The sequence below is a fragment of the Nycticebus coucang genome, chromosome 2 (genome assembly GCF_027406575.1).
Source record: "Nycticebus coucang isolate mNycCou1 chromosome 2, mNycCou1.pri, whole genome shotgun sequence".
Taxonomy (NCBI): Eukaryota; Metazoa; Chordata; class Mammalia; order Primates; family Lorisidae; genus Nycticebus; species Nycticebus coucang.
In genome coordinates, this window is record NC_069781.1 from 26,167,419 (window position 1) to 26,191,489 (window position 24,071).

The 24,071-nt window shown below is 40.0% G+C and overlaps 1 protein-coding gene across 1 annotated transcript; it reads right to left on the bottom strand.

The window, feature by feature from the left end:
* Positions 1-2,270: 2,270 nt before the first annotated feature.
* On the bottom strand, positions 2,271-22,379 carry DNAJC25 (DnaJ heat shock protein family (Hsp40) member C25). Its single transcript, XM_053565901.1, has 4 exons — positions 21,994-22,379; positions 7,783-7,935; positions 4,702-5,172; positions 2,271-2,691 (listed from the first exon to the last, which is right to left on the bottom strand). The coding sequence occupies exons 1-4, from the start codon at positions 22,324-22,326 to the stop codon at positions 2,569-2,571; spliced, it is 1,080 nt and encodes a 359-aa protein (XP_053421876.1). The 5' UTR covers positions 22,327-22,379; the 3' UTR covers positions 2,271-2,568.
* Positions 22,380-24,071: the final 1,692 nt, after the last annotated feature.

A 24,071-nucleotide genomic window follows, 5' to 3' on the forward strand; every position in this document is an offset into this window, starting at 1 on the left:
TCTCCATATGTTTCTTTTTTTTGGGCCAGGGCTAGGCTTGAACCCACCACCTCTGGTGCCCTACTCCCTTGAGCCACAGGCACCACCCTCCATATGTTTCTCAAATGAAGAAACTTTTGGTTTTCTTAGCAGGGGACGGGCAGAAGACAGCTGGTAAACATATCCATATTACTTGAATGGCACTTGGCACAATGGATGGCTCTGCCTTCACCTTGGGATTTTGAAGTGCAGAGTTAGTCTATTGTGGGAAGGGGAAGGAGGAATCACAGTCTTTCTGTTAAGAAGAGTCTATTCACCTGGACTCGCGCAACGCCCTTGATTCCAAAAGACCAACCAAATACTACTGACTCAGCAGGCTGCTGGGGCAATTCTAGAAATAAGATTTCTAGAATGACAGGAAGAACTACAGTAAACTAGCAGACTAATGTTGCAAAGAATATCCAAAAATGTACTGTTTTTATCGTCCAACGTTTATGAATGCTAACATACCCTGTTTTCCTATTTCTAACTGCCTATAATTTTTACTAAGGCAATCAGAAATTTCTTTGATACTGTAAGAGGGGTAAGTTCTTTTTGATTCTCATAGTATATGCCACATACTTAACGTTCTTAGGTAAGTACTACTGCACGCTTCTGGTTTTGTTTTGAGAGAGTCTCACTCTGTCACTCTGGGTAGAGGGCCACGGCTTCATCAGAACTTACAGCAACCTCAGACTCTTGGGCTTGAGCAATCCTCTTGCCTCAGCCTCTCGAGAAGCTGGGACTACAAGCATGCACCACTATGCCCAGTTTTTGTTTTGTTTTTTTTTTAAGCAGAGACAGGGACTTGCTCTTGGATGGTCTTGAACTCCTGAGCTCAAGAAATCCACCTACCTCGGCCTCCCAGAGTGTTAGGATTATAGACCTTAGCCACCACGCCCATCCGGTACTACTGTACGGTAATTGTGAGATAAAGCAGTCACTAAGACGGGTTGTGGCTCTACAAACAACTTTAGCACCTTTGAAAGTCATTTGTTAATGGTTAAGAGTTGGGCATCTGAGATTTAAAACATAGCTACCTATAATTTAGCCCTGTACCCTTCACCACACTCCTAAAAAAGAATGGATGCGGAAAACACTTCATTTAAAGTTTACAAACATATGAAATATCATTTCAGAATTTTAGAGCTGCAAAAGGACCCTAGTGATAATCTGGTCAAATTCTACCCCAATGTTATAATTGGGATAACTGAAACCTTTGTTCACAAATGAAATAACTAGTCTTGAGTCTCTGGCTATATTAACAAGGATAAAACTCTGCCTTCCTGCTTCTTTATATGTGTCTCATTTTGGGCTGAGCTCTTAAAATGACTTTAGCTAGAAACAGACTCTGCTTATCTACCATAAAACACTAATCTTTTAAAAGTATATGATACAAAACCAATGTGTTAACTTTTAATTTAAAATGCCATACCAACAAACTTATGATATATTACAACCACTTTATTAATATGAAGCAATAGGATAAACCCTTTAACAAGAGTACTGATTCACTACCATGAATGTGTACTGATACTCTGGTGCAGTATCATGTTTAATTCAGCCAAATCATGTGTCTTTACTTTCACTTCCACACATATAAAAAATATTTCATTAGCTGATAGAACAGCACACACATAGGCATGCACCTCTTTTTTCTAGTTTAAATGCATCTAAATGCTGTCATGTACAATGGATTTTCACCACTCAAAAGACTTCATAACACATGAACAGCTTTTCCGTACACTATCTCTGCCCTGTCACTTTTTTATTTAATTGAAAAGAGAAAAAAAGAGCAATACTGTTACACAAAAGACTTTTTCACAAGATCCTTTCTGGAGAAATGTTTGATTAAGAATACAGTTATAGTCCTACAATGAGACTGTAAGCAAGATCGTCCTATAAGGACATGGGGTAGACTCACTCTCGCGGAGAGTGTCCCGTCTTATTAAGAATAATATGACAGGGTTGGAGGAATGACATTCCACAATGACGTTCTAGCAGAAGACTCTCCTGGAGAGGTTATTCTGAACATATTTCAATCCTATAATGCCTGTAATAAAGACAGTGTGACAGCTGAACCATTCTACTGAAGAAGTTTATGTCTAGAAAGACCCTCACAATAATGTAATTAAATGCTACTAAAAATTTTTATGTTTTGTGAAAATATAGAGGCCAGGAAAGCAGGAAAGTGTAGTACTAGAACAAAGAATAAATAAGGAAACACTTTGGAAAAATAAACACTTAACACGTAAAAATTTTAAATGGTATCTAATAAATTTTCATGTCAGATCTTTTAACATATAAAATTTTTAAATGGCAACTAATAAATCTTCATGTGAAATCTTTTAACAAAATCCACAAACATTATAAAAATTGATCATAAATGTCTTATGTATAAAGTTTTAAGGGAAAGTTTAAATGTCTACATTATTCTTTTTAATCAAATATTTGAGGAATTTTAGCAGTTAACTGATACATTTTTTAAATAATTCAGTTATGAAAATAATATCATGATTAAGGTTTGGCACAGCAGCTTTCCACCAATCTTTAGTCATCTACAAATGTTAACCGTCCAGGCCCTTCGTTCTTCATCCATCTCCTGTACCTCTTCCATCTGGGGTCACTTGCCAATTTCTTCTTTAACTCTTCCTCTTGTTCTTGTTTGTAGGCCTACGTGCATAAATAACACTAAATGACTTTACAATCCAAAAAGAATTATTTGCCATTAACTTTATGGCATATTTACATTTTTCAAATATAACTGAGGTGTAAGTTTCCAGTGAACATTACTGGTTTGTCTTCTGAAGACCACTTAATCTAAAAATACTATGCAAGTCATCATTTTAACATTCAGTGTTAAACAAGAACAACCTTCACAAGAACTGGTAACTTTTTGTCACTGATTTCTAGGAATACATTTTTTTTCTCATTAAACTCACATATAAGCTGAGTTTAATGGGTTTAACATTTCTTCTCTATAACTAATGTCACAAATTAAAGAATTAACATTTTATTTGTAAAATTTAACTGGTAACTTTCAGATTTATTGATCTTAACCAAGAAACAAAGTGACTTTACATATATGTTTGTCTCCATATTGAACTTATATCTATTTTTATATTCCAAGATAATTGTTGGTTTTTCAAAGTACTTTTATTAATGTTTCCAATGAAAGTTAAATAAGCCTCAGAGTTAAGACCTGTGAAAACACAGAGAACAAAAACATCTGAACTTCTGCAACTTTTAGTGGATGTCAACTGAAGCAAAATGGACTAGTTGGCATTGCCAGTTTTCACAGCCATATCAAATTGTAGAAAAATTTTACTTCTTTTTTTTTTTTTTTTGAGACAGAGTTTCACTTTGTTGCCCTCGGTAGAGTGATGTAGCGTTACAGCTCACAGCAACCTCCAACTCTTGGGCTTAAGCGATTCTCTTGCCTCAGCCTCCCAAGTAGCTGGGACTACAGGCGCCCGCCACAACACCTGGCTATTTGTTGTTGTTGTCATGGTAGTTTGGCAGGCCCCAGGCTGGGTTCGAACCCGTCAGCCCTGGTGTATGTGGCCAGTGCCCTAGCGGCTGAGCTAAAGGCGCTGAGCCGAAAGATTTTAATTCTAAATATTACGAAGTAATGACTAAGATAACCTCACAGTAACACACTTTAATTCACTCCAGAACAGCACTCTAAGAAAGACAGATTTGCAGATAGGGCTGCTTAACCTACTTAAAAGAAAACCTTTCCAATAGTTTAGAGGCTAACCACTGTGCTGCTTTCACTTCTATGTTATAAACAAGCCTAATACACAGGTAACTACTTGGCCAAACATCTGGTAATTCCTAAGTTAAATTACTTAAATATAAATGAAACCTAAATCTATTTAGGAGATTACATACAAAAAAGAATGACTATGAAACTAAAGGAAAGAACCTAATGTATTTCAGAGGTCTTAAGAAAGCTGCACTGTGCTCAGTTCTTATATTTACAATATTAGCCAATTTTACCCAGAACCTAAAACAATATCATTATTATGAGACCACTCCTCCCTTTAGGACCATGGTTAGGTAGCTGGTCACCTCTAAGTAATTTTTGTAGCTGACCATTATAGAACAAAGCATTTATTAAAATGCCCAAAAGTAGATGCACTACAGGAAGTCAATTTAACTTAAAAGTAAAATAAAAGTAACTTTCCATATATGTGGTAGTTACTGCATAGAAAATCCCATGCAGAAATTATTTTGAAATGAAGTTATTTCAACAAAATTTCCACCTCTTTGTTCTCTGTTTTGTTTGGTTTTTTCTTTTTAATCTCTGTAGTTAGGTTTACGAGACTGGAAGAAAACTTGGGGAAGACCACATTCCAGGCAGTGCAATTAACAGAAAATTATGGTATCCTTGCAAACACATCACTCCACTGCAACTCAACACAGCAAATCAGACCACTCTTAAAGCTTTTTTAGAATTAGTCAATTAAAGTATTTGAAGTTCATCTTTTAAAGAGAAATTACAGGTTAAAACCCTCTGTCCCACTCCCAAATACAATCATACTCTCAATAAAAAATCTTTATTCATAATTTAACTCTTGGATTTCAGAAATTTGAATGCAATTCTGTGATCCTTTATCATAAAGCTAATTTTAACTTGGTCAGGAGAATGACATTAAAATCACAGCAGTGACTACTCACCTCATAATTTTCCTTTATCCAGAGCTCCCGTTTAAGAAAAGTTTCTTTCTGATGATCTTCTAGACTATCAAATTGAGACTTTGACATCTTCATAGATTTACGTATGATATACAGTCTCTCTTCTTCTCCATATTCTTTGCCTTTGATGTTAAAATTATAGATCCATCGGCAATACCACACTATGTATGAGCACAGGTGAAAAGGAGCTAAGATAATTTGAAACAGAAGAAGATCACATATTTGGGGTTTCTGATAGCCTCCCTTTATATCTATTTTACTTTTTATAATGTTCTTTATGATGTTCTCCTCCTCGTCACGAATCTCCTCTTTGGACTTTTTGTTTCTGCCTTTTTCTTTGGCTTTTTTGAGGAGTCCCTGCTGCTTGGCGATCTCTGTTGCTTGAATACGGTACTTGGGTACTGTAGCTAGGTAGCTGATTGCCTTATTATAGCTATTCCACCAACTGAAAAACTAGAATATTTAAACAAAGAAAAATGAGTCATTTTTATTACCAAATTGATAGACAATAGAGTGTCTTGATGAAAACCACCACCCAAGAAACCTATTATGATTAAAAACAGGGATCTCAAAAATCTTACTTTGTAAGTAAAAGATGCATTTGAACAAGGCCCATGTGTACACAGATCTCAAGGCTGGATAAGTAAGGTGAACTCTGAGCTGAGCCCAAAGGCCACTGATTCACACAGGAGATAACCAAAATCAGAGGACCAACTGATGGGATCACACCACCCTACAGTTTCATATCTTTACCAGTTAGCTCTTCCCTAGATCACAGATCATTATTGAGAAACTTTTTTATTTGTAAATTTGTTAAACTGCAACTTACTTAACCAAAGGAAGAATTAAATGGCAAAAACTAGCTGGTAAGGAATTCGTTTAAAAAATTCACAAGGTACACAAGCCAACTACATTCATTCATACTTTTCTACACCATCTACATATATCACAACAACGCTCTTCTTATTCTGGTGAAAGATTCAAATATGTTTGAGCTCTCCACCTATTTGGAAGGAAAACATCAACTTACTTCATAAATGTATTCAACCACAAAAACTTTTAGTGTAAGAACCCTGCTCCTCACGCAGTACCTCCACACATTCTGGTCCCTGTTTCACTGAATGAATAAGCAGTTACACCAATAACATCCTGACTTACTATAGCATCTTTCAGGAATAACAGTTTAAAAAAAAAGGTTATTACAGTATTACATTATTTAAAATAAAAAGTAAACTTATCTGTTCTCCCCTTTGAAAGAGTAATATTTCTATTATAAAAAAGCTGATACATTTATTAATAAAATATTAACTTTAATCTTGAATAGAAATTCTTTTTTTTTTTTTTTTTGCAGTTTTTGGCCAGTGCTGGGCTTGAACCCATCACCTCCAGCATATGGGGCCGGCGCCCTACTCCTTTGAGCTACAGGCGCCACCCCAAATAGAAATTCTTTTACCAATTAAACTAATGAAGTAATTTTCAAACTAGCAAACTGCCTCATTGTATCACTGAGGTGTTCTTTCCCACTAAAGGAGCATGTGACAGGCATGGTTATTTTAATAAGAGGGAAAATTTATTTCAGGCTAAAGTGAAATTCTGTGGTATTTTAAAACAATATAAAAAGTTACTACACCTCTCTTAATCTATTTCAGTAGTTTTCTTTATTTTACTGTTTTAAAGACAGGGTCTTGCCCTGCTGCCCAGGCTGGAATACTGTAGCATAATCATAGCTCACTGAAGCCTTCAGCTCCTGGGCTCAAGTGATTCTCTGGCCCTTGCCTTCCAATAGCTGGGAATATAAGTACAAGCCACACCACCTGGAAAATGTTTTAATTTTTTATAGGGATGAGGGTCTCATTATGTTGCCCAGGCTGGTCTCAAACTCCTGTTAAGGAGCTATCCTTCAGCCTCAACCTCTCAAAGTGGGGTAGGCTGAGTCACTGCACGTAGCCTATTTCAGTGGTTTTCAACCTGACCTGAAATGCCTTTGAAGTATACAGAAACATGTGGGATATTTTTGGTTGTTACAATGACAGTGAGCACTACTGGCTTTTGATGATGGTGGCTAAGACTTGTTAGGCCAGATTAAGGGGTTCAGATTTTCCCAAGTTTAATGAGAAATCACTGAAAAATTCTACAAAGGTAAATAATAGGACACTTACTCTTGCTGTCATATAGAAAATAAGAGGGAATGAGGAGAAAAGATCTAGATTTTTTTTTTTTTTTTGGAGACAGAGTCTCAAGCTGTCGCCCTGGGTAGAGTGCTGTGGCATCATAGCTCACAGCAACTTCCAAACTCCTGGGCTCAAGCGATTCTCTTGCCTCACTCTTCCAAGTAGCTGGGACTAGAGGCACCCGCCACAACACCCAGCTATTTTCTTGGTTGTAGTTGCCATTGTTGTTTGGCAGACCTGGGCTGGATTCGAACCTGCCAGCTCCAGTATATGTGGCTGACGCCCTAGCCGCTTGAGCTACAAGCACCGAGCCAAAAGATCTAGATTTTTGAAGGGTTGTTTTGTAGTTGAGTCTTTTGGTTGCTGTTTGGAGTTTTTTGAGAAAGGGTCTCACTGTTGCTGGGTCTGCAGTGCAGTGGTGTCACAGCTCACTGCAACCTCAAACTCATGGGCTCAAATGATTAATATTCCTGCCTCAGCCTGCCTAGTAGCTGGGACCACAGGCATGTGCCACCATACCTGGCTAACTTTTTCAATTTTTAGTTGAGATGGGGGTCTCGTTCTTGCTCAGGGTAGTCTTGAACTTCTGACATCAAATGATCCCCCTCGCCTTAGCCTCCCAGGCTTACAGGCACAAGCCACTGCGCCTGCCCTGTTTTAAAGTTCTATAATAACACTCATCATCAATTTCTTAGATCTCACACTGATAAAAATTCCGGTACTACCAATTGTTTGGATAAATGAGTATTTTTCTAATGTAAAAAAATTAACCTCTGGTAGAAGTAAAATTTTATAAGAAGACAACTTGCAGTTCAGTTTTAATGGCTAACACTAGGCAACGTTAGCCATTGCATGCACGTACACAGAGATGTACATATCCATTGATACACACCTGAAACACGGAAATAGCACACACACTGACCAAAATCACTACTCTAACATCCACTTTAGGGGCTAAGCGCCTACTATAATAGTGGTAGTAATGGCTGTAGTACTCTTCTGGATGATCCAGCATGTAGTCATAATCTTTTCGTGTTTCTTCATCCTGTAAAATGACAAGACATCCAATTTTATAGGACATTCAAAAATGGCCCGAGTTTGTAATCTGTTAAATCAAATCTAGAATTTTATAATCATGTCAGATTTGAGCAAAAGAATTGAAACTGTCAAAATAAAAAATTTCCTATTACTCTTCAAAGACTTACATAAATTTATTTCCAGAGCATTAATACTAGGCATAAAAACATAATAAAAATATTTCTCAGCCAGGCACAGTGCCTCGTGCCTGGAATCCCAGCACTCTGGGATTGCTTGAGCTCAGGAGTTTTAGACTAGCCTGAGTAAGAGTGAGACCCCGTCTCTACTAAAAATAGAAAAACTGAGGCAAGAGGATCACTTGAATCCAAGAGGCTGAGATTGTTGTGAGCTCTGATAACACAATGGCACTCTATCCAGAGAGACAGAGTCTTACTCTGTCTCAAAAAAAAAAAAAAACCCTCAAAATTCTGAAGTATTGTCAGTCTTGTAAGAAAAACAAAACAAAAGCACCTTATAACGATTAAGCATTTAGCCTTTTCAGCTAAATGCTAATAAGGATGTCACCATGTTCCTACATAATTTAAAGAGCATGTTGACATCTATTTTCAACAACTGTTGATTTAAAAAACTGTTTATATCTTGTATATATTCAGAATCCTGTTCCAACCTTGTGTACAAAGTTTTCCACTGAAAGCAGTGATTTAAGACAGCAGAAAGTAGATGGAGCTGGTCTGTGCCTACACAACTATGCTCACTTCTGGAACACTGAGATATCAGTACAGTACAATGGTCAAAAGTCTAGCTTTGCGATGTTGGGCAAATTTTAGTTTGCTAAATTAAATTTAATGGCTAAATTTAACCTAAGTCCAAATCTTCTTCATTTACAAAAAGAGGTTAACTATACCCTACTATTTTCACATGGTTATTTTGAATCTCAAATGACAAACCTTATACAAAAACATGCTACAAATATATAATACTTTACTATTATAAGATACTGTCACAGCCTAGTATATAAATGGGGTAAGAAGTAGATCTTACTCATACAAACTCATTTAAACATTGAAAGAATTATAGCATTCTGAAATGCTGTTCTAAATGTTCACACGTGAAACATTATTTTAAAGTCGTCTCTAATTCTAATCAATTTCTAAAAGGGATAAATGCCAATGCTTTATTGAGCTACATAGGTTGAGAGCTATGAAACTTGGTTATGATTTACTCTTTATCCCACGCCAAAAAACAAACAAACAAAAACCTTAGTTTTCAACTTGTCCCATTTCAAAAAAAAAAAAAATGCTAAAGATAAAAACTTTAGCAGGCCCAGGCCGGGCTCGAATCCAACACCTTCAGTGCATGTGGTCGTGAGTAGGGCCTGCTAAAGAACAATGACAACTGCAACCAAAAAATAGCCGGGCGTTGTGGCAGGCGCCTATAGTCCCAGCTACTCGGGCAGCTGAGGCAAGAGAATCACTTAAGCCCAAGAGTTTGAGGTTGCTGTGAGCTTTGATGTCACAGCTCTCTACCAAGGGCGACATAATACGACTGTCTCAAAAAAAAAAAAAACAAAGACAAAAACAATTCTTTATTCTCTATATGTGAGTACAACAGAAACCATTACAAAAATAAGTCTTAATTTTTTAACCCAGAGAGTTTCTATTAGGTTGAATTATTCAACAGTCATAAAGTTATAGATTCTTAGCTAACGCTTTGCATTGCAAAATCTAAAATTAGTTCCTTGCTACCACGAACAGATGCACTAAGGTCTGTTCAGGGCATCTTTCTGAATCTTCCGATATGTACTTTCTTAGATTTAAAATAAGAAGTTTGCTAATGACAAAATCTTCCTTGTACCTATTCAAATCACTATGTATTTTCTATTAAAAATTTTAAATCTTGGGCGGCGCCTGTGGCTCAGTGAGCAAGGCGCTGGCCCCACATGCCGAGGGTGATGGGTTCAAACACAGCCCCGGCCAAAATGCAACAAAAAAATGCTGGGTGTTGTGGCGGGCGCCTGTAGTCCCAGCTACTCGGGAGGCTGAGGCAGGAGAATCGCCTAAGCCCAGGAGTTGGAGGTTGCTGTGAGCTGTGTGAGGCCACAGCACTCTACAGAGGGCAATAAAGTGAAACTCTGTCTCTACAAAAAAAAAAAAAAAATTTTAAATCTTACCGGGCGTGGTGGCTCACGCCTATAATCCCAACACTCTGAGAGGAGAAGGCAGATGAATTGCCCTGAGCTCACAGGTTCCAGACCAGCCTGAGCCAGAGCCAGACCCTATCTCTAAAAGTAGCTAGACATTGTGGTAGGCGCCTGTAGTCCCAACTACTTTGGAGGCTGAGGCAAGAGAATCACTTGAGCCCAAGAGTCTGAGGTTGCTGTGAGCTATGACAGCATAGTACTCTATCAAAAGCAACAAAGTGAGACTCAGTATCAAAAAAAAGAAACAATTTTTTTTTTTGAATCTGGGTAGGCACAGTGGCTCACACCCATAATCCTAGCACTTGGGGTGACCCAGGCAGGAAGATCTTTTGAGGCCAGAAGTTCCAGCAGCCTGGAACATAGCAAGACCCCATCTCTATAAAAAATTTTTTGATTAGCCAGGCATGGTGGCATGTACCTGTATTCCTCCCTACTTGGGAAACTGAGGCAAGAGAATTGCTTAAGCCCAGGAGTTTGAGGCTGCAGTGGCTGTTCCGCTCCAGCCTGGTGAAATCTGTCTCCTTAAAAAAAAAAAAAAATTGGAATCTGAGAACATTCTCAGGAACAGTTCTACATTCAAAATATTTTTTACTTCTCACCAATATATAAGCTAGTATCTGGTTTAATTAGATATGAATGTATTTAAAGATTATTTCATGGCACTATATGGAGCATCAGTATGAGAACTGCTCATTATATACAGAGGAGTGAGCTCAGGCTAATATTATTTTCAAATTCATTGCTACATGCCTCTACTGTCAATCCATTATTCCTTCTTTCTTTCTTTATTTTAGAGACAGAGTCTCACTTTGTCACCCTCGGTAGAGTGCCATAGCGTCACAGCTCACAGCAACCTCCAACTCCTGGGCCTAGGCGATTCTCTTGCCACAGGCATCCGACACAACGCCCGGCCATTTTTTGTTGCAGTTTGGCAGGGGCTGGGTTTGAACCCGCCACCCTCGGTATATGGGGCCCACTCACTGAGCCACAGGCACTGCCTCATTATTCCTTCTTTAGATCATCATCATACTCCAGAACTTCCAACCTAGAAAGTGCAAAGCTTTATAGAGATCATAAGTGCAGTCCTGAAGACTAAAGCCCCTGCCTCTTGAAGTATCTCATTTTGAGGGCTTCTAGATAATCCTTTGAGAATTTTTCCATTCTCTTTGTACTTTTTGCCGTTGGGCTAATTTTATAGAAATGCCCTGACTTTTAATTCAGCCTCCCTATCTCAACAAATGCATTTCTTCCAATATGATTCTTTTTGCTCTAGATTACATGTACTTTTGAAACTAAACACACTGACATCAGATGCTGAAATCCCCTAGCATCACTGTCTGTGCCCCCCCCCCCCCCCCCCGTTGACTTACACAGCAAGGACTCTTGAGTGTCATTAAAATCTGGTGTTTGGGAAAAAAGAAATCCGGTGTGTGGGCATCATGCATGCAAAGGCTACCTTCTCTTTTTTGTTCTCTTATCTTAGTGAAGGTCACATTCTATAGAATGCAGATATTCCTCTTCAAATCATTTCACCCAGTTCTTCTACCAGGGTCACCACCTCTGACTGTTTCTAGATTTGTGACTTCACCAAGTCCTGACCTTCTTTAACAGGATGGTCAATTAATGCTCCAACACAAGCAACTCCAAAATCTATACTTTGTGTCTGGCCTTTCCACTGCAACAGCCTGTGGGGCAGCGGTTCTCAACCTGTGGATCGCGACCCACAGAAACTGTATTAAAGGGTTGCGGCATTAGGAAGGTTGAGAATCACTGCTGTGGGGTCTATTCAGAGCCACCTCATGAGTCTTCATACCACCTAACTCCTGCAAAAGGTTTCCGAGTCATGTCAGACTTCTCTTTGGATGGTTTTCTTTTCCTTGGGGTCCTAAGTTTATGACCCTATCTTGGTCACAATTAGAGACTAGAAGTTGGCAACTTCCTGGTCACAGCATTTATTCAATTTATTTAATCTTCACTCTAGGACTTTTCGCTTTCTCTCCAAAATGAATAAAATGATTTTTAGTCTGAGGCATGCACACACTTTACAAAGTATTTAAGGTCGGCACAAATTGGTAAAAGTTAGGCGTTCTCAATAGCTTAAGTCAAAATCCTACTCTTTAGTAACCTACACAGATTAGAATCAATCTAGTAAGAACAAGAAGATACCAGGAATATTAGCAAAGAAAAGACAGAATAAGAAGGACCATCTTTCTGGGACTCAATTAGAGAGCTAAGGTACATTCTTATTTTAACACAATATATTTATTTTTTTCTCCTATTCATCATGAAAGTATGGTAGCCCCACAATTTTTTGTTTTTTGTCGCCAATACTTCCCCATAGCCAAAGTGAAAATTTCCTCCGCATGCTACCAGGCCTCCACACAGGCCCAAACCTAGCAAGGTCTCATATCACTCTCTACTCTTTTACCCACAGCAAACATTCAGATAACAATGTCTAGAATTTTGTGTGTTCTTCTAATACAACATGCTTTTTCATACCTACATTTTTGAACATATAATTCTAACTTGAAGCCCATTTCTCTCCTCCAAACTCATGAGCTTCTATTAATCCTTAAGGACATAAATGTTACTGCCTCAGAGTTAGACCACACCATTATACCTAGCACCTGTTTTTATAGCACTTATCACATTGTTATCATCAGTTTATTCTTTTCCTTGAATGAAAATTTACAGAATATAGGTAGGGTGACTCATTAATTTCTGTATATCCAAGGCCTAGCACAGTGCCTGGCATGCGGTAACTACCATTTCAAAAATGAGTGAAGTTTTAGAAAGGTTTTTCACTATATACATCTCTCCACCAGGGTGGATGGGCGATTATATCATAAAATCTTCAGCTTATGGGCGGCACCTGTGGCTCAAAGGAGCAGGGTGCCGGCCCCTATATACCAAAGGTGGTGGGTTCAAACCCAGCCCCCACCAAAAACTGCAAAAAAAAAAAAAAAAACACTTCAGCTTAGCAGAAATGATTGATTGAATTCATAGTTTATGAAAATATGCCACTTTGGCTAAAATAGCTTAAACCTTAAAACAGTTTAATTATCTTACCTTTCAATAAGGTAGTACTTTTTCTTTCAGCAATTTTGTGGATCTTAAGGTCCCAGAGTCTGGAGATTCCAACTTCTTTCCAAAACCAAAACCTTTATACTCGTTTCTTCCTCCTCTCTGTCCTGAGCCTTGACAAGCAGGGCAATAAGCTCCTTGTTTCTAATCTCTAGGAATAAATGGCACTTCTGCTGGTGTCCACTCCACTCCCAATCCTCTTGGGCACATGCAGGAGGACTGGAACACAACCACCAGTATCTAGATCAAAAAAAGCGAACAAGAGGAAACCCGCAAGCAAAGAAAGCACCGAGTCCTTCCTTCTCTTATGAAAAGGATCATCCCCCTCCCCAGAGGCAAAAATATAGTGTGCTCTTGCCTTTGAAGGAGATGAATTGTTTGATCTCAATAAACATAAATTGCAATAATTTGATATTGTAGCCAGATTTACATTTAAAAATTTCTATTATACAAAGTATAGAAACCATTGATATGGTAAAGGCCAGGACTCAATAATACATGAAAATGTAGAAATACTATGTTCTTAAAAATATGTATTAATCTTATTTTTAAAATAAACACATACACACACACATACACAAATGATCCTTCAAAAAAATAAAATCTCTGGTCCCCTAAGTTTTTTTCTGGGCTATTATTTCCTACTAAAGAGGAAGAAAATTAACTGCTTTCATTTTTTTTTTCTTGTTCCCTGCCCACCAATCACTAGTGCAACTATCTTGTCATCTGTCCCCTTTTCTCATCCAGCATGTAGTCTCAACAATGTCCTTAATCTGTAGTATTACCTATATACTGGTGACATGTACATCTGTTTTTCCTGCTTTCTGCTATTTTAAATTACATCATCAACATTTTCTAAATGTTAACAGAAATATCTCAAATTCAACATGTTCAAAAACCAAATCTGCTCCTCTGTTTCAATGAATACTATAACCATCTACTTGGTCACCTGACCTTTTAAAAACCTTGGTCATTTTCAGAACAGCCAATAATGATACATAACCTTAAGCCTTGTGTTGAACACAAAAGAGGATTAAAAAAGACCTATAAAACAAGGTTTTGGCCTCAAAAACTCCCCCATCTAAAAGAGAAGCAAGGAAAGCACAATAAATGTGCTAAAGAATAAGTAACACTGCCTGGGACCTGGCAAGGGGATTCACAGAAGAGATGAAATGAACACTAGATCTTGAAAAGCAAGTAAGGTGTATGGTCCAGGCAAAGATAGCAAGTGTGAAGGTACTGAAGCAGCAGCAGGCACGGTGGCACATGCCTGTAATCTTAGCATTCTGAGAGGCTGAGGCAGGTGGACTGTCTGAGCTCAGGAGTTCAAGACCAACCTGAGCAAGAGTGAGACCCCCATCTCTACTAAAAAGAAAAAAAAAAAATAGAAAAACTATCAGGGCATCGTGGTGGGTGCTGGTAGTCCTAGCTACTGGGACAGTAAAGCAGGAGGATGGCTTCAGCCCAGGAGTTTGAGGTTGCTGTGAGCTATGATGATGCCACGGCACTCTACCCAGGGTGATAGAGTGAGACTCTGTCTCAAAAACAAAACAAAACAAAACAAAAAAGGTACAGAAGCAGTAAAGGATATAATAGATTCAGTAAAACTTGAGCAATGGGGAGATTTAGGAACAAAGAAGTAGTAAATGTAGCTAGGAAGATAAATCTGGAAAAGAACTACACTGGATCTTGTATGCCATGCCAAAGACTTAGGCTGTTATCTGTGCTATTCAAATACACAATGTTTTCAAGTATGAGAATAATACCAGTTCAGAAGTGTATATTTATGAAAAAAAACTCTAGTAGTATTGTGAAAATGGGATGAGGAAGAAACAGATTTTAGCAGTTTTTGATATTTAAAGTGGTACACAAGAATCAGAGGAGATATTGAACATGATACTGAAGCTTCTAATTACAGTTAACTGTGTGGTCCATGTTACTCACCAAGATAAAGAATATAGGAAGAGGACAGTAAGTTTCGAGAAGATGCAGGGAAAAACTGTGGACAACTTTTAAACAGGGAAGAAAAAAATTACTAGATATCCTTTCAATTCCTGAAGCCTCCAAGAGTTATTTATTCCTATAGGATAGCACCTTTGTCTGTCATTTACTAACCTACTTTCTGTAGAGACAGAAATAACTTGTAGAAAACTGGAAGTAGTGCAAATAATTCCTGTTCACAGAAAGACAAATTATGTTCAGTAGAATGCAACTGATTGTCTTGCAGATATTGCCCAGTTTAAAGGCATTTAAGTATTCCCTATCTGACTACAAATGTGTGACTTTTTTCTCTTCTGAACTACTTTTAATAATACTGGTTCCTGAGGCCAGGTGTGGTGGCTCACACCTGTAATCCTAGCACTCTGGGAGGCCAAGGCAGGTGGACTGCCTGCTCACGGGTCTGAAACCAGCCTGAGCCAGAGCAAGACCCCCGTCTCTTAAAAAAAAAAATAGCTGGGCATTGTGGCGGGCTCCTGTAGTCCCAGCCATTCGGGAGGCTGAGGCAAGAGAATTAATTGCTTGAGCCCAAGAGTTTGAGGTTGCTGTGAGCTGTGACACCAAAATACTCCACAGAAGGCGACAAAGTAAGACACTCTGTCTCAAAAAAAAAAGATACTGGTTCCTGGCCGGACAAGGGGCTCATCCCTATAATCCTAGCACTCTAGGAGGCTGAGGGGGTAAGACTGCTTGAGCTCAAGGGTTTGACACCAGCCTGAGCAACAGCAAGACCCTGTCTCTACTAAAAACAGAAAAACTAGCCACCCTGTAGTCCCACCTACTTAGAAGGCTGAGGCAAGAGGATCACTTGAGCCCAAGAATTTGAGTTTGCTGTGAGCTATGATGTCATAGCCCTCTAAAGAGGACGACAAAGTAAGACTCTACCTCAAAAAAAATATGAGCCTGAAGAACATGCAGGTTTTAGAGCTGTCAGCTTGAAAGCAGTGGCCAAAATCAAGGATATAGTTCAGTTTTGTCAGGAAGAGCTTAGAAAACAAAAAAGAAGAGTACACAAAGGACAGAACTCCATGGAAAAGCAATGTTTAAGGTGCAGGCAGACAAAGAATAAAGACTGAATGTAAATACCTAGGAGGACAGGAGAAACAGAAGAGGATTACCAACCAGGAAGTTAGGAAAGAACACCTTACAAAACTAACCGGTCAACAGTATCACCTGCCACAAGAGTTCCAGTAGGAAGGAAAAGAGAACAGCTGCAGCTATCAGATCTGGTGATGAAGAGAGTCACTGTTCACCTTAAAGAAAACAGTTCCAAGCTAGGTGCTGTGGTTCATGCCTGTCTTCCCAGCACGTTAGGAGGCACAGGTAGAAGGATCACTTGGAAGCCCGAAGTTTGAGATCAACCTAGGCAACATAGCAACAAATTTTAAAATTAGCTGGCTATGGTGTCACACACCTGCAGTTCCAGCTACTTGGGAGGCTGAGACAGGAGAATCACTTGAGCCCAGGAGTTTGAGGTTTCAGTGAGCTATGATGCCACTGTACTCTCTAGCCCAAACAACAAAATGAAACTCTGTCTCAAAAAAAGAAAAAAAAAAATAGTGCAGGTACATATCAGTCTATAAATAACTTGAATGAAAGGAAGATGAGAAAACAGAGAACAAATAGTGAAGAAAGGGTGGCTCCTGTGACTCAGTGGGTAGGACGCCAGCCTCATATACCGAGGGTGGCGGGTTCAAACCCAGCCCCGGTCAAACTGCAACAACAACAACAAAAATAGCCAGGCGTGTGGCGGGAGCCTGTAGTCCCAGTTACTCAAGAGGCTGAGGCAAGAGAATCACCTAAGCCCAGGAGTTGGAGGTTGCTGTGAGCTGTGTGATACCATGACACTCTACCAAGAGCTATAAAGTGAGACTCTGTCTCTATTAAAAAAAAAAGAAAAAAAAAACAGAAAGAAGAAAAATGTGAGTGTAGCTTTAAAACAAGCAAGATTAAGTAAAAGGAGTGGGAAATGAACAAAGAATCTCAAGATACAAAAGAGGAATGAGTTTCCAGAAGATGAACATGGAAATACAATAAAAACTATGTATCTGTCAGGTAGTCATAGGACCAGAATCAATTACATCTGGTGTAGAATCAACCTCAGCTATAAGTAGGGAATAACAGCTGAAATTAAGGAATCAGTAATGCGTTCACAGCAGAAACAGTAAGTGTGACACGTATGCTACCATATCCTTCTTCTGGACCCATGGACAAATCACTATCAATCATGTAACTCTCTCCCACTAAACCCAGCAAAGGTCTCAAAGCCCTTACATGTGTTCCAAGTAGTCATGACTGATTGGAGTTGGCACATGAAATGAAAGTTATGTGTCATCCATGGTAATAGTTTTATGAATACTCAATTGTCATGAATTACTAACTAAAATCTGGATGATGTTGAACAAAATAAAAATATTAATACGTGCAGTTAATCTTTTTCTCCCAAAGAGTCACTGAGAGAAATATGATAAAAGTAATCATTGGTGGAGAAAATTCTCCTTACTCATCAAACTACCTCTCATTCCTAGGACAAGTCTTGCATACTCGTGACTCCACGTTTCTGCTGATCAAGTTTTCCTCTACCAGAAATGTCCCTTCACTGTCAACCTTGATGACTTTGATCTAAATCAGCTCAAAGAGTACATTCTTCTTTCATCCAAGAAAACATAATTGCTTCCTATCAGCGCTGCAATATAATCTGCATATGCTTTTATTACATAACTTAAATAAATAATAACTAAACAATAAGTATCTGTCTCCCTTGTTATATTAAAAGCTTAAAGTCAGGAACTGTGTCTTTTCCACTGTCATGGTCTCCTCCCAGCACCACCTATGTCAGCATCAGTTAAAGGAAGGACTGAGTAGCAGAATATACTAAAGAATGAACAATGAACAGTATTATAAACAGGGCAAGGAGTTCAGAATCCCTTTTGCCAAAAATCTTCCTGAATGCTAAAGCCCTACCATACCAATCAGACCAATTAAAAGGAAATAAAGTCTCTCTACATATTCCTTCAACCTATCAGATAACCTTCACGCCAGCAATATTCCTAAGACCTCTTCTATGTTCTTATCTTGAGATCTTGCAAAATGCTGAATTCCATATTTTCCCATTTTCTTTTCTTTTTTTATTAGAGACAGAGTCTAACTTTATCGCCCTCAGTAAAGTGCCATGGCATCACAGCTCACAGCAACCTCCAACACCTGGGCTTAGGCGATTCTCTTGCCTCAGCCTCCCGAGTAGCTGGGACTAGGCACCGGCCAAACTTTTTTGTTGCAGTTTGGCTGGGGCCGGGTTTGAACCCACCACCCTCGGAATATGGGGCCGGCACCCTATTCACTGAGCACAGGCGCCACCAGTTTTTCTAAGTTCAGCCTTTCTAGTTTTTCTCTCATCTGCTTATTTCCATGCAATTTCTCACATTTCATCAATTTCATCCAACTTTTATCTACATTCAAGAACGGTTATTGTCCATTAAAAACCTCCAGAACATTAAGAGTAGAAGTGTAATTTTTCTCTCACACAGGAATTTTTCATTTATAACCATCCAATTTTCTTATCTATGCCACTCTAAAATCACAATTAATTGCGGTTAAATAGCAAAGTAGGCTGCACATAACAGTGTCAGAATGCCAGAAATCCACTTTCATTTTCTACTCTATCTGAACCTGTCTATAGATACGAGTTTTTATTAACCTGAGTTATCTGATGTGCCAGACACTGTGCTAGGTGCTACGGATATACACACAAAAAACAAGGAGCATGGTTTAGTGGGAGGGGAAGGGCTACTCAGTATTTACAGTGCAGTGTGATAAGTGCTATAGCCACATGAAAAACACGTAAGCGGGACTAGATTGTTCTACCTCAGAAGATCCAGTCTTGGCAGAGTGAGCGTCCACTTACTCAACTTCCAAAGTCCATGAATTCCCTGAATCCCCAATAGTCAAACACACTAAATACCACTTCATTGTCTTAATGTATAAAGCAGTGTGTGAAATTACAATGATCCGCAGTCCTGCTGAGATCTGGAATTATAAGTTTTTTGGGAATATAAACTAGGCACAACTTGGTGGAAACACCTACCCATCTGCCTTTTTCTTCCAAGATTACCCTTCCTTCTTTTTCCAGTTTTCCTCAACCTCTCCATGCCCAAGTAGAATCTTTTGTTGCTAAAACAGTAACCACCAAGTGTCATATCTTCTTGTCTTACCAACTGTTTCTAAATCATGTTAGTGTAGTTATTTTATAATGACCATTAAAAAAAACTCTCTCAAATGAGCATTTCTTTGACCAATATAAACTCAGAGTCATAAATCCACTGATGTTTTACATAACTATAGTTCCCATTTATTATCAGCATTCAGAGATAGGCTTCTTCATCTGGTTTTTATTCCAGAGCTGCTTGAACTCAACTTCTCCCACTATTTCATCTGACCTGCTCTTAGTAAAGGCCACTTCACCATCCCTCCCTACAGCCTAAGAATACACTATCAAAGCAAAACAGTAGTTACATCCCCATTGCCTCAATGGGATAATTGTCAGCCTTCCAAATTGAATGACCCCAGTTCACTGTACCTTTGCTTTACTCACAAATAACATTCCTTGGCAATTTCCTCATAATTCTCCATTGTGACAGAAATAAAATCAAACCACCCTGTTTGTTTTCAATAATTTTTCCCACACAGAGCAAGTCAAAGTCCTTTTCCAGGAAAGGGCATTTGCAATGAGGTAAACAGTTCCTGGAGGTGCTCCACTTGGAAGCTGAATCCAAGTCCATTTCTATGAATTTAAAATAGGATTTTTCATAGAGTTCTGCTAGATCTGATTTTCAAAGGTCCAAACTATCCCCAGACATCCCTTTTCTCTCTTGGATAACTTCCACAATAAATACAGTGTGAGGGAGGACGTCTGGGGGTCCTACAGAATACTCTCCTCACTCCCTCCTCCACCAGTACAACTCCATTTCTAGTTCCCTATTCCAAGGTATTTGTAGCTATCACAAACCCGTCAAGAGTCAAAAGTACAAGTGCCACGTTCTCCAGACATATTAGTCTTTAACTGCCTAAAAGTTCCCTGTTCACAAGCGGACAAATTATTTTCTCTAGCTTTTTGTTAGCTGATAAATCAGAGCTAAACATTAGGGGTAGAAAATTTTAGAGACAACCATCCACCACATCAGTCCACAGAATTTGTCTCTTCAAAAAACAGCAAGAATGTGTACAGTCCTGGGATCCCTCTCAGGAAGAATTTCTCTAACTGGCTCTATTTCTATCCTCCTTATCTTGGCAACTTATTTTCAAAGTTCTTACCAACATGCTCTCATGCCTAACCTACTCATCTCCAATCCCATAAAGCCCAGAAGGCAACAGCTGGCAGCATTTTGGCCATCCTCTCTTCTGGAAGTTCTCCATCTGTACAGGGCCCAGTTATGCACTACCAGGGCTTTGGAGCACCACCAGCAAGGCTTCTGGCCAACAGCAAAAAACACAGATTGGGACTTCATGTACTGGGGTGCCCTGGATGGAGAGAGTTCCTTGTCATTTTTCTGAAGTGTTTTCTCAATCACTCTTTACTCTAATTAACAGGCAACAAAGCCCTCTGGCCTTAGCACTTACTTTTCCAGTTCCCCACCTATACATCAGTGAATTGTCAATAAAAACTATAATCTCACTAATGCTAGTGAAAATTTAATGAACTAGCTGCACTCATTTTGTGATTCCAAATTATCCATACTGCTCTGGAAAGTATGAATTAAGTCATTAAATTCCCTTACTCAGTATTTTCAGATCTGGAAAGCTAATGTGGAGAAACAGTCGGGGGTTAAATTATAGTATAACCACTCCAAGTACAGTCATTAAAAGTGGGCAATAGAGCAACATGGATAACTTTGCCTCAGAAACAAAAGATTATTTAAAAAATTATAAATAAATGAAAACAAAAGATTAAAAACAAATCTCACAACTACAATAGCTGAGGTGGTATGATGGGGCCTTGAAGCCTTCAGGAATGATCTAAACTTTGTTATTTCTTATATGGTTTGATTGAGCAGTAGCAGAAAGTAGCATCAGACCAAATTTCCCATCCTCATGCGCACAGGGCTCAATAAAACCTTTGTCAAGTGGGATGTGAATACATAATCACAAAACATTTCCTACTAGAAATTGTCAGGGTCTTATTACCGCTAGTGATCAATCACCTATTTGCGAATGAATCTTCGCACACCTACCATTTAATCCCTTAATAACCTTGCGAGAGGGCATAAATAGAAATAGCTATTCTAGCATATTAAGTCACTATCCAAGGTCATACAGAGTTGTCAGAACCAACAGTCAAACATCCGGTCTTCTCGCAAGTTTTTCATTGTTCTTCGTCGTGTTTTTGAAGTTCCTCAAACCCCAACTAAACGCCATCATTAATACTATCTCCAGAAACAAAATTTCTGTCCCACCACACTGATGTGATCACAGTGTCTCTCAATATTCGAGACGATTCCTGTATCCTACACCAGATCTTAGTACGATAACAGCAAAAACTGCTTGGCAAACATAAACTGCACGTTATTCAAATGTTTTCACAAAAGTTTAAGACAAGGACAGCTTCGCATAACACTGTCACAAAAAGGATGAAGAGGGCTGGCTGACAGCGGGCCGTCTCGCCTCTTTCCCAGCGCCACGTGGGAACGCGAGCCCTAAAGGTCGCGGTGGCCACCGCGCGCGGAGCCGGGGTCACGGATAGGATCTCGCTCCGCAGTCCCGGGGCCCAGCGGCGCCCACAGGCCTCACCTTGAGAGTCTCGTAGGCGGTGGCCACCAGCAGGAAAGCTTCCTCGGCGCTCTGCGGCGTCCAGCCGGGGCCCTCGCCGCCGGGCTCGGGTCGGTAGCGGTCCGGGTGGTAGCGCCGGGCCAGCTGGCGGTAGGCCCGCGCTATCTCCGCCTTGCCCGCCGAGCGGCTCACGCCCAGCACCTCGTAGCAGTCCCGCTTGCCGCAGTAGAGCCCCTCCACCAGGGCCCCCGCCGGCCGCGCCCGCAGCAGCACCAGCAGCAGGGGCCACAGCAGCACCAAGCAGCGCCGGCCGGCAGCCCCGGCTCCCCGGCGTGGACCGCGCGGTGCCGCCATTCCGGCCTCGCTGGCTGCCCGGCCACCCCAGCGACTCTCCTGCACTCCTCCCGGCCCCCAGCTCCGCCTCCAGACCCAGCTCCACCTCAGCAGCCGGCGGCCCCGCGCAGGCGCACAGGGGCGGCTGCGGCAACTACTTCCTGTACAAGCCGTTGCCACGGGAGAAGGACGCCTGGGCTCCGGGCCGCTTCCGGCCTGCTGCCCCGCCTCCCTCGTCTGGCAACCGGAAGATGTTCCGCGTCGGGCCTGAGGGGGGCGTCTGTGCGGCCCAGGCTCGCTTAGACCCTTGGAGCGCTTTAACGTCCGCCATGTCCCTCACGAGCAACCTTTTCAACATCATGCCAAAAAAACACAGGATTCTAAGTTAAATTTGAATTTCAGATGAACCACAAATAATTTTTTCACTTGCTACAAACAGGTAGTCTGGCTCTGTTTCAGCCCGGGTTTTAAAGCCAAGTCTCCAGCCCCCCGAGCATTCCCCATGCTTCCTTTCCAACATAAGATGGACAAATTCTAGGCGTTTGTCTACTAGGGAACCCCGAAAATTCTTGGCTATCTACTTCAGGGTTTCTCAGCCTCTACACTATTTACATTTTGGATCAGATAATTCATTGCCTTGGAGTGGCTGTCCTGTGCATTCTAAAATGTGTAACAGTATTCCTGGCCTCCACCCTAGATGCTTGTAGTACTACCAACCCTAATCGTGATAATCGAAAATGTCTCTAGATATTGCCGAATGTCTCCTGGGGGTAGGATTGCCAGAAAAACGTACAAGATGTTTAGATAACTATTTTTCAAGTACCACTAACCCCGATCGTGATAATAAAAAATGTCTCTAGATATTGCCGAATGTCTCCGGGGGGTAGGATTGCCAGAGAAAAGTACAAGATGTTCAGTTAACTTTGGAATTTTAGGTAAACAACAATTTTTCAGAATGTCCCAACTATTGCATGGGACTACATAGCAACATGAAGAAGTTGGCCTCAAAAAAAAAAAAAAATTGTATCATTCACTTGGTAAATATTTATTGAGTCTCAACTATGAACCAGGCACCCGTTTAGGCAGTGGGCACACTGTAATACATTCTTTTTTTTTTCTGGTAGAGACAGAGTCTCACTTTATGGCCCTCGGTAGAGTGCCATAGCATCACACAGCTCACAGCAACCTCCAACTCCTGGGCTTAAGCGATTCTCTTGCCTCAGCCTCCCGAGTAGCTGGGACTACAGGCGCCCGCCACAACGCCCAGCTATTTTTTGGTTGCAGTTCAGCTGGGGCTGGGTTTGAACCCGCCACCCTCGGTATATGGGGCCGGCGCCTTACTGACTGAGCCACAGGCACCGCCCAATACATTCTTTTAATAAAATGAAGTCTTTTAATAAAATGAAGTAATCATCTATATAGCGTTGGATAGCACATATATCATACACTATAAATATATATAGACACATAATTAATGGAAACATATGAGAGAATTGCCTAACCTGAAATTATTAGAGTCAGGGACAATTATTAGGGTCAATTCCAGGGGGAATCAACAGCCACATTGACCTAGAAGGACAAATAGAAAATGACTTGAAGGGGAAGTAAAAAAAGAAAAAAGAAAAAAAAGAAAATGACTTGAAGGATAAGGGTGAGAGAGGAGTTTGGGGATAAGGGAATTTGGGTACCTAGAAGAGAAAAGAGCCACAGGCAAAAAAAAAAAAAAAAGCCTGAAGACAGTCCCTAAGACTAGGAGTGGAGGTGAA